The sequence below is a fragment of the Gouania willdenowi genome, chromosome 6, assembly GCF_900634775.1.
Source record: "Gouania willdenowi chromosome 6, fGouWil2.1, whole genome shotgun sequence".
In the NCBI taxonomy this organism is placed as follows: Eukaryota; Metazoa; Chordata; class Actinopteri; order Blenniiformes; family Gobiesocidae; genus Gouania; species Gouania willdenowi.
The window spans coordinates 41,346,313-41,361,367 of record NC_041049.1 but is presented as its reverse complement, the minus strand read 5'-3'; the positions used below and the strand labels follow the sequence as shown (position 1 = coordinate 41,361,367).

Sequence of the window (15,055 nt, the reverse complement as noted above, 5' to 3'; positions counted from 1 at the left end):
ATTAGGCCTTAAATTTAGTCATAACTATTATTGTTAATAAATAAATAAAACACAAATTGATCCAGCAAGTTCATTTTATCTTCTTTTTTTTAATCAATGTTAAGGTTTCATTTATTCATACAAACTTTTTCAGAAAATGTACTTATTTCAAAGTAAATTTTCTGTAAAAAGTTTGTCTGAATAACATATTAAAACACAAATTAACTTAAAGTAATGCAAGATTTATTTATTTATTTTTAAGTCATTTTTTCCCCCGGTGTTTAATTAAATCCTTTTCGCGGGCAAACCACATAAACTCCCAGTGTCGGTGCAGTGACAGCAGGGGGCGAGGAACCGACAGACGCATCAGCCTCTGATTGGATGATCCTCGAACGCGGAAGTGACGCACGAGGACGGTTCCCGTGTTGACGGACGACCCTTTACCCGCATGCAGCTCCTCCGACCCCCGCTACAGCAGCTGAGCCATGGCGCCCTGGTCCTGGTCCCTGCCTCTGACCAGTGTATTCTATAACACGGCCCGGAGCTTCCGGTACTCAACGTTCAGGTTGCGCTCATGGAGCCGGGATCCGAGCACCCTGTCCCGGGGAGCGGCTCAGCTGCCATCCCCTCAGACCTGCAGCTGCTCCACGGACTCCACCAGTCAGGACATGACCCAGAGACTGTGGGACGTTTATAGTCACACCAAGAGACAAACTCAAGGTACGTTACATACGTTACATTGACACGACTTACATGACATTAATGCTCTGTTATCACTGCGTTACATGGAAATGATTCACACTGTTTGATCTGCCGACAAATGTTCAAATAAACTCTTAGATTATCACTAGACCCACATAAAATATATATATATATATATATATATATCATTCTGGGCACTACTACAGTCGTAATATTTAGAATGTAAGGTATAGATTTTGTTGAGAATAAATGCGTGTTTTAATAGAATGGTGGTTTTATGAGATTAAAGTTGTATTATTTCGAGAATAAAATTGTAATATTTAAAGACTGAAGTCAAAAATTGTAATTTCATGAGAGAGAGAGAGAGAGAGAGAGAGAGAGAGAGAGAGAGAGAGAGAGAATATTATAAACTTGCAAAATGTAGATTAAAGCAGCCCAAAATGTAATCACCTGCCCAATGTATTTTTTCCCCGCCTGACGTGAACTAAAATAGCCTAATTGGGCGGAAAACCGCCCAACCTGGCAACGCTGGTTGTTGATTATGGCCTGTGAAATGTTGCTCCACTCCTCTTCAATGGCTGTACCAAGTTGCAGGAACTGGAACACGCTGTCGTATACGCCGATCCAGAGCATCCCAAACATGATCAATGGGTGACATGTCCGGTGAGTATTCTGGCCTTTCAAGAACTGGGATGTTTTCAGCTTCCAGGAATTGTGTACAGATCCTTGCAACATGGGGCCGTGCATTATCATGCTGCAACATGAGGTGATGGTCACGGATGAATGGCACAACAATGAGCCTCAGGATCTCATCACAGTATCTCTGTGCATTCAAAATGCCATCAATAAAATACACCTTGTCCATAACATACGTCTGCCCATACATAACCCCACTGCCATCATGGGCCACTCCATCCACAACATTGACATCAGCAAACCACTCACCCACACGACGCCACACACACTGTCTGCCATCTGCCCTGAACAGTGAAAACCAGGATTCATCAATGAAGAGAACACCTCTCCAACATGTCAGACGCCATCAAATGTGAGCATTTTCCCACTCAAGTCAGTTATGATGATGAACTGCAGTCAGGTGGAGACCCCGATGAGGATGACTAGCATGTAGATGAGCTTCACTGAGACGGTTTCTGACAGTTTGTTCAGAAATTCTTTGGTTATGCAAACCGATTGTTGCAGCAGCTGTCCTGGTGGATGATCTCAGACGATCATGGAGGTGAACATGCTGCATGTGGAGGTTCTGGAGTGGTGTGGTTACACATGGTCTGCGGTTGTGAGGCTGGTTGGATGCACTGCCATATTCTCTGAAACACCTTTGGAGACGACTTATGGTAGAGAAATGAACATTCAATTCATAGGCAACAGCTCTGGTGGACATTCCTGCAGTCAGCATGCTGATTACACGCTCCCTCAGAACTGGTGACATCTGTGGCATTGTGCTGTGTGTTTAAACTGAACATTTTTAGAGTGGCCTGGGATGGATTATCTCTGCAAAGAAGTGCTCACTAATGCACATTTAGACACATTTGTCAACAATATTTGTGAGAAATAAGTCTTTTGTGTTTATAGAAAATGTTTTAGATCTTTGAGTTCAGCTCATGAAAAATGATGGCAAAAACAAGTTTTGGGTTTATATTTTTGTTTTGTATAAAATCTTAATTTTATGACATTAAAGTCGTATTATTTTGAGAATAAAGTCGTCATTTTCTGAGAATAAAGTCATATCTTAATAAAATGGTAATTTTGTGAGTTAAAAATCTAAATATTTCAAGATTAAAGTTGTAATATTTGTTGTGTTTTGTGATTGTCAGTTTCTATATGTGTCACTTTTTTATAGTTATACCGGTATTTGATATAGTTTTAAATTGCAATGTTTTTTTTCAGGTAAATTAAAATAAATGTTATACATTTCGGTAAAATCCTTCTCAACAAAAAGGTGACTTTACCTTTAATCAGCAGACAAACTGGATCGCATTGGGTCTTATTACCAGCTGAATACCAAAGCTAGTGATTTATCTTTTCATCTTAAACCGGTCTGATGTCTACTATGTAAAGTTAATGTGTAACATAACCTGAGATGTGTCTTTGTGTTCCAGCAATATCCCCCGGCTTTGTCAACGCAGACACTATTTTCTCCAACAATGAGACGAGCCTTCACGACATCGAGATCTATGGCTTTGACTATGACTACACGCTGGCCTTCTACTCCAAACATCTGCACACGCTCATCTTCAACATAGCACGAGACATCCTCATCTCTAAGCATCGGGTGTGTACTGTGTAGTAAAGTAAATGCACAAAATGAGCCCAAAACACACAAAATGACCAAAATAAATGATGCAATTATACATGAAAAGTAATACATAAACAAAAATACACAAAATCACAACAATTATACTCAAAATAATTGAAAAAAATACAAGACATCAACAACCTACACAAAAAAACTGGTGAATATACCAAACATCAACACAAACACACAAAATGACAGTAATAACACACAAAATGACTAAAAGCGAAGCAAAATCAACAAATTTATGCAAAATGACAATAATTATACACAAAATGACTTGGAAAAAACACAAAACAACAGTGAGATTACACAAAATGACAATCATGCACAAATACATTACAAAAACCTCATAATTAACTATTGTTGATAGCATTATTTTGAAATTCTAAACTACTTGATGTGCTTTATTTATTTTAGTATCCAGAGGGTCTACAGGAATATGAATATATTCCTAATTTTGCTGTGAGAGGACTTCACTATGACGTCCAAAAGGTGAGATTGTGGCTCGTCTAAAACATTTAGATGACACTTCCTGTTTGAATCTAAAACATTTAGATTAAACTTGTGTGTTGGTGGTTTGCAACAGGCTTTGCTGATGAAGATTGATGCTTTTCACTACATCCAGTTAGGAACTGTGTACAGGTAACAGGAGCTGAATCAAGACACAGATTTGATCTGGTTTTTTTTTTTTTTTTTTTTTTAACAGGAATATGTAACATCTGATGGCTGCAAAGAAAAGTTGAATGTGAGTGTTTTATTCCAGAGGACTTCACCCCGTACCAGACGAGGAAGTGATCGCCATGTATGAAGGTTGCCACGTACCGTTAGAGATCATGAGCGACTTCTACGGGAAGGTGATGATCGTTTAACGCTCTAAGCATGTGTGATGTGACGTAGCAGAAAACTACAACAATGACGAAGCGCGTTGTTTTTGCAGAGCTCACATGGACACAGCATGAAGCAGTTCATGGACATCTTCTCCCTGCCTGAGATGAACCTGCTGTCCTGTGTCAACGACTTCTTCATGAGGCACAACATCGACTACGAGCCCGTTCATCTCTACAAAGACGTAAAGGTGCGTTTCTGATGCCCTTCACTCTTCTTCTTCATTATCTTCCCTGGAGATTGCTGTGTTTTTAAAAATAAAACTTTACCTAAAGCTGCTGGAGACAATATTTATGCAAGTGTAGGCCAGATCAATAAATCCAAGATCGTTTGCTCGGAAAACAAGATGTAAAAGGTTGAATTTGTGGCTTGAAAGTGTATTTTGATCTCCACTACAATAGGGGTGAGTATTGGCAAGGATGTTGCAATACGATGCGTATCGCGATACAATATTATCGCGATATACCACAATATTGCGATACTGCGAATCGCAATATATCGTGATATTCTACCCAGTTAATATCAAAATTAATTGTAGAGATGAAAAATCAATTTGCTGTATATGTTCATCAGAAGATATTGATCATTCAGAGGACAAACTGAGATTTGAGTATTTGCTTCAAAACATCCTATTTATTATTTATTGTTTGTGTTTCTGCACATTATCACTGAAAAAAAGAAAATACAGTGTTACACACTGTCATCATAAAATAAAGTGCAGCAAGTTTATTTTCACTGAAACTACTGTGTAGAAGTCTCAAAGTAACCATGACAACGGCACTGTAACAACTGTAAGTGAGAACATTAAGAATAAATCACCCTGAGTTACTGACAATGCACAAAAATAAGAAAAAATAATTTATCCTATTGTATCAGTTTAAGCACTGATCTGAAAACATTGAAAGCATTGTAACCACCACTTAAATTTTGCACAAATACACAAAAATATTGATTAAATTTCCAAAAGAAAAAAATAGATTTTCTAAATAAAATAAAAAATCGATTTAAAATTGCGATATATTGTGCAATCGATTTTTTTTCACACCCCTACACTACAAACAGTCAGTGTGTTGACATGTTGGAAAAGTTTGGTGCATTGCATTGTGGGATGTAGACAGTATTTGTTCTTCATTCTTAGGGTGATTTCTTGTGTTTGACCCAAAAGCACTGCCAAAGTGACTACACACTCACATATTAACACTTTTAACGGTTTCACAACAGAAATTTAAGCAACACGGTATTGACGAGGGCAGCTCAGCTCCTCTTTGAATGCATCTGTCGTTGCTACAGCAACAAGTCACGCTAACCACTAGGGACCATATTATTATCATTATTAATCAGTATTTTGTGGCCACTTTTTGTTTTTACCATGTCATGTTTGAAGCTCCGTAGAAACACAAGAAATCACAGTAAGAAAAAGTACACGTCTATACATCCGTCTACAGGACTCCACATCCCACAATGCAATGCGCCACACTTGTCCAATAATATCTACAAATAAAGATCAAACCAAACTTCTGAGCGGCAATTTCAACTTTATACATCTTTTTTTTCAGCAAACAATCCATCATTTATTGATCTATAATGAAGCCGACGCTTTGTGTTTTAATCTGATAAAACGTGATCGTCTCCAGCAGCTTTAAAACTGTATCGTTGTTTTTCAGTGAACTGTGATGATCTAATTTTGGTTGTCTGCAGAGTCTAATTTTAGTCAGGCTGGCTTGCCTATGGTGGGCGGAGTCATCTGGGCTCCATATGAAGCCATCTGTCCTGTTTCTTTTTATTGTTTGTTTTCTGGGCAGATTTATTCAGTTGCCTTATTTTTTTCACTGCTTCATTAAATTCTGTTTTAAATGTTTGTTCCTTGTCCAGAAAACTTCCGGACTTTAATGTTCTTCTTCTTCTTCTTCTTCACAGGAAGCCATTCGAGACGTCCACGTTAAGGGCATCATGTACCGAGCAGTGGATGCAGATATCGGTAACACGTTGCTAACCCATTTGTCTGTTTACAAATAAAGCTCACGTCTCTTTCCTTCTTTCTTCTGCAGAAAAGTACATTTGCTATGGCGAGCAGAGCCATGCCGTGCTCAAGAAGCTGTCTGAGCACGGGAAGAAGATGTTTCTCATCACCAACAGCCCATTCGCCTTTGTGTAAGTGCAAGAAAACACAATGTAAGTTTTTGTTTCGCACAAGACTATTGATTTATTGTCTAAGAAAAGTCATATTATTGCCATTTAAAATAGAGATGTGCTGCAAACACACACTAAACACCCACTTCCTCTTACAGAATTTATCATGGAGAGCTCCAGTGAAAGTCTCCACGCTTCAGATGCAATTTATCTTTACAACTACAATGAGAAATAAGGTCTTAATGATACATTGAAAAAGAATAACCATTAACTCATTATGACACAGTTGCAGTTGTCACAGTTTGGATATGTTTGATGAAAATTCTGTTCGTGTAAAAGATGAGTTTTTCAAGATTCTTTCATACAAACTTTCTTTGCAGTTCTGAGTTCTCTGTGCAAATAATTCAAATCCCTTTAATTGCCTCATTTAGGGGTCTATTCTCCCATCAATCTATGGCTTTACATCATACACAGTGTTCAAATAGTTTAATCATCTGTCAGAGTTTGTAACGAGCTGCAGCACACACACACACACAACACACAGATAAAATATAATGAAATGTAACACATTTTGTCTCGTCTAGAACTGGTAAATGTGAACATATTAGTAACGCTGATGGTAAATCCTTTGGTGTGCTTGTGTGACTCCTCCCACCCCTGTGACAGCCTGCCAGTGTTGCTTTGGATCAATTCTTTCCAGGAGTCTCTTCTGCAATATTATGAGTCCGTGTGGCTTCAAAATGTAACGAAGTCCATATTTCTAGTGCAATATAATGTTTCACCTTATCGGGGCGCTGCATTTATTCCAGGGTCAGAAGCGTGTAAGAGAAAAAGGACTTACGCACACCAGATAATGCGTGTAAAGCCAGATTTGAATGGGAACAACCACATTTCAGGGCTGCTCCACCCACAGTACGTAACTGGGATGAAGGCCCACTTAAGTACAAGACTTAAGTACAGGTGGAGAATAGCACACAGCCAGAAACAGCGCCGCTGTGCTGCTTTTTGGACTTACGCATATGGGAGAATAGAGCCCTTTATGTGTAACTTAACCCCCAGGTTTTTGCTGACCTGCCACTTGGGGGTACAATAAAAAAAAAAATACTTGCTGCTCCTGGAGCAGTGAAGACACGCCCACTCTATACTATAAAATCTCCAAACAATCTATGCTATGCTAACTAGCTCCTCAATACTCACTATAGCTCTCTATTCACTCTTCTCTCAGTCCAACAGGTAGCAGTTTTATAGAAGGGGCGGGGCTAACAGTGACACACAATGGTCTAATGACATCACAGAATCGCGTTCTCAGCCAGTTGCAAAATTTGATTGTAATAGCTGTGTTTCGACCCATAGAGGGCAGTCAGTCTGACATTTTTACAAAAAAAATACGACAATTTAAAATACTTTGAGTAAAATGTCAAAAGTTGTATGATGATTAATTAATAGCACTACCTCATACACGTTTGTTTTCAGCAGATTTTGGGGTTTAAAAGGAAACGTGTAACATAAATCTAAAAACACATAAAAGTAAGTATAACTTTAAAAGTGTATTCAGCTGTGTTTAAAATGTTTCATGTATTTCACACCTTGTATCACCTTTTATTACAAAGACAGTTGACACAGCTCATTGGTTAAGAGCAGTAAGGATGTCCTGGTCCCATTTTGAAATCGGACATCGGTTCAATAACAGCAAAAAATAAGTATTGGATTATATATATATATATATATATATATATATATATATAAGCAATAAAAGTATGTGCAAAATATTTTCTAGTATTTGTAACACAACATTGTGCTGCGTACAATTATTCTTGCAACATATGAGTTTTCAATGTAACTCTTGTAAACACAGTTGCTTATTAAGCCAACATGAAGTAATAACATTAAATGGTGCTTTTGAATCTAGTTCAGCTCAGCTTAACTTTTGTTTTGTCCACATATATTTATCTTGAAAAAATGTTGCTGATAAAGTAAAAGCTGTCCCGTGTTTCATCACCAGGAACCGAGGGATGAGCTACATCGTGGGAGAAGACTGGAGGGACCTGTTTGATATCGTTATTGTTCAGGCTGATAAACCAAGCTTCTTCAACGACAGGAGGAAGTAAGTGAAATAATTAAATAAAATATTAATAAAAATCATCTGTTAAATTATTTATATAGATTTAATGATGTAGTTGTTATTTACTCAAAATATTTTCTAATTCTTTCATAATTTAAGAATGGATCTGTTTATCTATACATGTAAGTAAGTCATCTTTATTTATAGAGCGCTTTTCACGAGTAGAAACCACAAAGTGCTTTAGGAACATTTCAGTATCATCCTGTCTAAAGAGAACATGGAAGAACAGTCACAAATAACATGGGAGACTAGAACGGGAGAAATGTGGGTCACCAAGTCGCAGTATATTTACAGTATATTCCCATGTTTCCCATGTTTACATAGGAGCTTTAAATCAGAATAAAAGTTAAATCCTCTTTAATCTGACCTTTTAAACACTTAATTCCTAATGCATATTTAATTTTGAATTAAATCTAAATCTAAATTAGATGGCTGTTTTATTCAGATTTTAATGACAGATTAAGTAATTCCTCTTTCTAGTAAACACTTAATTCCGCTCTAAGTTAATTCCGGTCATTCTGTGCAAGTGCGACAGAAAAACGTAAGGAAAAATAAACATGCGTATATTTACACAGACTTATTACACACGCGGACGTCGGCAAACAGAACAGGCTTCATCGGAGCATGAAGCACCAGAGCTTCACTATTGATGCGCAGATCATTATAAAGTTAATTTTTCACTCAACGTTTGTGGAAGTAGAACAGCTGTTGCATGAACCGCTGGCTTTGATTGACCAAAGTACAAACTTTGATCTCTCTTCTGCTCCATGGATGAAAGCGAGGCCGTGTGTTATTGTCCAGCTGCTGCTTCAAAACTACAATCAAAATAAAAGTGAAAACAGTTATCACGTGGTCTTCTATGTTTTAGCTGAAAAATAAAAGGTTTGTTGTGTGTTATTTTCTCGATAGATGTGACACGTCTCGTTCTCCCCCTGTCCAATTAGAACCCTTCCCAACCCCCAGACCTAAAGCAGAATTAAATAAAGCCCAATAAACTGGTTTTCCATGTAAACCTCAATTTGGGATGACCATTTCCATGTAAATATGAAGCAGAACACTGTAATTCCAAATAATTTAATTCGGAATAACTAATTCAGAATTAAAAAAAACATCTTGTAACCGTGGCCACTGTTGTTTTGACTATTGTTATTATTGTTTTGTCTATTATTATTGTTTTGTCTATTGTTATTTTGACTATTGTTTTGACTCTTCTCATTGGTTGCATTTTGTTTGTTTTTCAGTGACTCGCATAAGAAAATTAATGAATTAAATACAGGAAATAATATACACAAAATAAAGCATTCATTCAATCAAAACTTATAATGGGTTCCATATATATATATATATATATATATATATATATATATATATATATATATATATATATATATATATATATATATATATATATATATATATATATATATATATGAAATATTCAATTTGTTTTGTTTTTTTATTTGATTTTCTTCCTTTTGTGTGTGTTTACACATTGTGTTATTGTTACGTGCATTGTTTTTGGCACGTCTAAAGGGTCACCCCAATCTTAGTTACACAGCCTGTATGTGTTTATCTTTCGATTATTTACTTTGTGCTTTTGGTCTCAGACCTTTCAGGCGAGTCACAGACAAAGGAGCGCTGCTGTGGGACCGAATCCACAAGCTGGAAAAAGGACAAATCTACAAACAGGTGTAGTAATCAATCCCTGTAGAGAATAAATCAGACTGAACGTGACTTCACCACATGATTATTGCAGATCTTTGATAAGTGTGTGTTTTTTTTTTTCTTATTTCAAGGGGAATTTGTATGAGTTTTTGCGTCTCACCGGCTGGAGAGGATCCAAAGTGCTTTATTTTGGAGATCACATTTACAGCGACTTAGCAGTAAGCAGCGTTCTTACTTTTTATCACACAGTCAAAAAATTACTCACACACAAAACGATGACTTAATTACACAAAAGTATACAAAAGAACAATAAAATTACACATATTTACTACAAAAACACTCAAGACGACTGCATAGTTACACAAAAATGTACAAAAGAAGAAAGGAATTACACAAAAATATACAAAAGAACAATAAAATTACACAAAATTACTACGAAAACACAAGATGAATACATAATTACACAAAAATATACAAAAAAACAAAAAAATTACACAAAAATATGCAAAAGAACGCTAAAATTACACAAAATTACTCCAAAAACACACACAATGAAAAATAAAATGAATAACTAAACAAAAATATACAAAATATTTTCATAATTAAAGAACATTTTACAAAATGGTTACAAAAAACAATTACGATTACAATAATTAGGATGTCTCCTGCATCCTCACTAATTATATCACAAAAAAGGATTACAAGAATACAAAAATGTACAACAAAAATAAACAAAAAAAAGTATTCTAAAACACAAAAGACAACAAAAACACTCAAACACCAAAGTTGTGCTGTTATTGTTATTGTTGTTATTATTATTATTATTATTATAACTGGTCAATTTGCAAAAACAAAAAAAAAAGTTTGCCTTTAAATTATTTCATTAAAAAATTAAGTGCATGGATTCACAACAATTTAACAAGATATTAATCATCATTTCCATCACATTTTAAAAGTTTACAATGCAGAGATTATTACATAGAGAATCAGTGGTTGTTTAAGTTTTTAAAACAAAAACATAATATCCTACATTAAATCACTGCTTCTTTTCCTGTAAGAATGTCTGGCACAGATACCACCAGGGGGCGCTAGCGCCAATGATATTAACCACTGCTTCCATTTTGAACCATAGCTCACCGGCTGTAGTGAATTTTAATTATCAGCTCTATCAAAGATTATATATAATAGCAGAGGTTTAGTCATCTTTTTTTATTTAAAAGTCCTTCTAAAGCAGCAAGTAGATCACAACATAGACTGAGCTAGTAGACGTTTTCCGTTTGGCTCTCCCTCTCTGTGCTGCCTGAAAAACACTTTCTGATCTGCGCAGAGGATCCTGGGAGATGTAGTTTGCTCCAGAAAAAACTACACTGGGGGGAAGATTTTAAAAGCAAAAATACCGCTGTATTTATAATACCATTACATTCCTGGAATTGACTAAAAAAACAAAGAGACAGAATTCACAGTAATTTAAACAAAAGGGCAACACAATTATCCAAAATACACACGAGACAACTAAAAATACTCAGAAGTAACAAAAAAATGTACAAAATGACAACAGATATACACAAAATGACTCAAAAAACATACAAAAATACACAAGGACAACAAAAATACAAAAATAAGAAAATGACAACAGAAATAGGCAAAATTAACCAATAAGTGCACAAGGCAACTAGAAATACACAAAATATACTAAAAGAAAGCACAAATTTACTAAATTACTCTAGAAACAAACAAGACGACCCCAAAAACAACAGAAAAGTATAAAAAGTTAATAATATCAGTTCTACAGTTTTGGTTTTTAAAAGATTTTCTGGTGTTTTTATTCCCAGGATTTGACTCTGAGGCACGGCTGGAGGACCGGGGCCATCATCCCTGAGCTGAGAAAGGAGATTAAGATCATGAACACACAAGCGTACGCACAGATGTCCTCGTGGTTGCAGGCTTTAACTGGACTCATCGAGGACATGCAGGTGAATAGGGTCTATTTTATGTCTTAAATCTCTTTGTCCTTTTGTCTTTATCTTTGTATTTGTGTTCCTTCCCCGAACAGATCCACAGAGATCCAGCTTCTGAGGCTGTGGTTGCAGAGTGGATCAAAGAAAGAGAAGCTATGAGGTGATCAACATCATCGCAGACTGAAACCAATGGAGCACATGTGTCAAACTCAAGGCCCGGGGCCAAATCCGGCCCTTTACAGCATCCAATTTGGCCCGCAGGAGAAAGTAAAAAAGTGAAAGAAGACACATGTATCATTGTGTAAAGTACAAAAATAATTCAGTTGTAGATATCTCATCCCACGCTTATACATATCACATGATGGTAGTTATTTTTTTAATCTTAAATTAATGAAAAAAACTGAATTTCTTTCAAAATCCTGCACATTACCTCAAATTATTTGACTAAATTAAATCACACTTGTTCATAATATCAAGTAAATGTAAGTGAAGTTAATTTTGAGCTCACTTAATGCTTGGTTATTGTCGGTCTCAGATACTTTATATGTAATTTATACCTGGAGGTGTAAACTACGGCACATTAAAGCTGATATTCAGAGTCTCTGAGAAACGTCTCGATGCCCCGCCCTAAACAGCCTCACTTCCTCCCACTGCCTCTGCGATCTACCAGAAGCCACGCCTCTACTTTTCTGCACGCACATCGCGAAACATTACAAGGTCGCATCAGGTCTCATTGATATAGGTCTATAGGTCAGGTAAGAACCAAAATTATATTTACCTGTTTGCTGTTGGAACATGCAGCCGTGTTTCCGTGCACAGTTCCGCATTCACTTTGATTGACAGTCTCAAAAACAGGAAGTCAAAGCCTATTGGCTGGGTGCACTTGGAGATTGTTTCCATTTGTATAGGGGTCTGTAGGATGAAGGAGGGACTTATACACATTAATCTATACCAGATTAATGTGACCACCAGCAGTAGACCATAGTAAAAGACTAGTTTGGTTATTTTTATACATTTCAAAAGAATCATACATAAACATAGATTTCTCAGAAACTCCAGATATCAGCTTTAATGTTGAAAGTGCTCGTTTTCCAACCTGAAATCTGTGGCCCACTTGAGACCAAACTGCTCTGTATTTGGCCCCTGAACTAAAATGAGTTCCTCACCCCTGCAATAGAGTATACATGAACTTCCTTTAACATGTGTGTGTTCATACCCTGACAGACCTCAAACAAAGAGCTTCTTCAACGCTCAGTTCGGGAGTCTCTTCCGGACCTACCAGAACCCCACCTACTTCTCACGTCGCCTGTCGCGCTTCGCCGACATCTACATGGCGTCCATCAGCTGCCTGCTCAACTACGACCTAAAGCACACATTTTTCCCCCGACGCACCCCCCTGCAGCACGAGGCTCCTCTGCAGCACGTGCAGAGACCCCCAGGACTGAGTGTCCCCCATCCCCGTCCTCAGGACCAAAGCACTGATTGATGCTGCTGCTCACTGACACACACACACACACACATACTGAAAACACTGACGCAAACATTAGGTAAAACTGTTGGAGCGTTAGTGTGATATCAACCATAGTTAATTAACTCTACTAGTACTCACGTGTGGGCAATGATGGCAGTATTGCCTTAGAAGTAACGCGTTACTGTAATCTGATTACTTTTTCCCTTTAATGAGTAAAGTGTGGGATTATAATTGGAGAAACAGTTATTTTCCCACATGCAGACTGCGCTACTGCGTTACTAAATGAAACGGTCCCGCTACTGTTTGTTAGGTGTCTCAAAATTTATAGCACATTATAACCTAGTCTTTATTTTATTTTTATGTTTGCATTATAACCCAGTCGGCCACCGAAGTCACTAGTAGTACTAGTGAGTCTTTTGGCTTTACTAGTATTAGTAGTAGTCTAGAAACAGTCTACTAGTACTACTAGTGAGTTTTTTTTGGTGTACTAGTATAAACAAAAATACTGTTTTACGAGTAAAGGTTTTTGACTCACTATTGCATGAGTAGAGCTCACCAGTATAGCAAAATCATCTACTAGTAGACAATTTAGTGTTACTAGTAGTACTAGATTTACTAACTAGTACAGTGCCCGTCAGAAGTATGCATTCATAAAGTGGGAGGAGCTTTAGTAGAGTTGTCAGTTTGAGTGTGTTTGAATGTTGGATGTACAAAGAGGTGTACATACTCTGTACTCTGTAGTGTTATAAAGGGGTTATTTGCAGGTGCAAAGTAAAATAGTGTGTGCGATTTCCCTGGTTTAATTCTATGGAACATGCGCATGATAAATGTGTGGTTGTTTTTTTTTTACTAATTGTCGTATTTTTTTGTTTGGTGTGTTTTTCTGTAATTTATGTTTTTTGAGTCATGTGTATTTTTGTGTCTAACAGTTTATTGTTTTTTGTTGTCATTGTAGTGTGATTCTGGAGTCATTTTGTGTATTTGTTTTGGTGTAGTTTTGTGCATTTCTGTTGTCATTTTTGTATAAATAGTTAGTTTAGTGTATTTTGAGTTATTTTCTTAGTTTTGTTGCGATATAGGGTTATAACCCTAACCCTAAGACGCTACATACTTGTACTTTGGTAAATGTACCAATAGCACTAGGGGTTGTTCCCACAGCAACCGTTCAAATAGACACTTTCATTTAAATAATGTTTAATTTTTTTTTGTTTTATTTTACTCATTTAGTCTTTTTTTTATTATAAATACCTTATGTGTGGTGAGGGCGTGTTATGAGATGTATGTGTGAGAGACTCACTACCTGTCCTCCTGGTTGCCATGTGGGACTCTCTCCATCTCCTCCGTGAGTTCTCTCTCTCTCTCACACACACGCGCACCAGCGCATGCACATACTCTGTCACGGGTTGTTGAAATGTGTGTGTCTCACGCCCAATGCATGAGACTTGAGAGGAAAAAAAAACGGACCCGGAAGTACCACGACACGATCGAAATTGAGAGCCGGAGAAATTTGCTCCACAAACACACACGCAGAACTTGATTTATTAGATGTTACTAGAAAAAAGCTCAAAGCTTTACTAGTACTATTAAAATCATCTACTAGTAGATGATTTTGTGTAACTACCAAGATCTACCTGCACACTAGTATGCCAAAAACCTTTACTAGTAAAACTAAACACTACTAGTAGTACACACAAAACAAAAACCACTGTAGTAGTACTAGTAGTAGTATTGAAGCCAAAAGATTCACTAGTAGTACTAGTAGACCTAGTGCAAATAAAGTAGACCCCCAAGTTTGCTTTTCGCTACCCACGTATTAGCGTATGATGCTA

The 15,055-nt window shown here is 36.8% G+C and overlaps 1 protein-coding gene across 1 annotated transcript; it reads left to right on the top strand.

Moving 5' to 3' along the window:
• The first annotated feature begins 391 nt into the window (after nt 1–391).
• Nucleotides 392–13,931, top strand: LOC114464937 (5'-nucleotidase domain-containing protein 3-like). Its single transcript, XM_028449611.1, has 14 exons — nt 392–699; nt 2,799–2,971; nt 3,413–3,487; nt 3,582–3,637; nt 3,759–3,849; nt 3,933–4,070; nt 5,798–5,858; nt 5,929–6,031; nt 8,013–8,114; nt 9,740–9,821; nt 9,929–10,015; nt 11,630–11,770; nt 11,851–11,915; nt 12,980–13,931. Exons 1-14 carry the CDS (start codon nt 465–467, stop codon nt 13,239–13,241), a joined length of 1,671 nt encoding a protein of 556 aa, XP_028305412.1. The 5' UTR covers nt 392–464; the 3' UTR covers nt 13,242–13,931.
• The last annotated feature ends 1,124 nt before the right edge of the window (nt 13,932–15,055 follow it).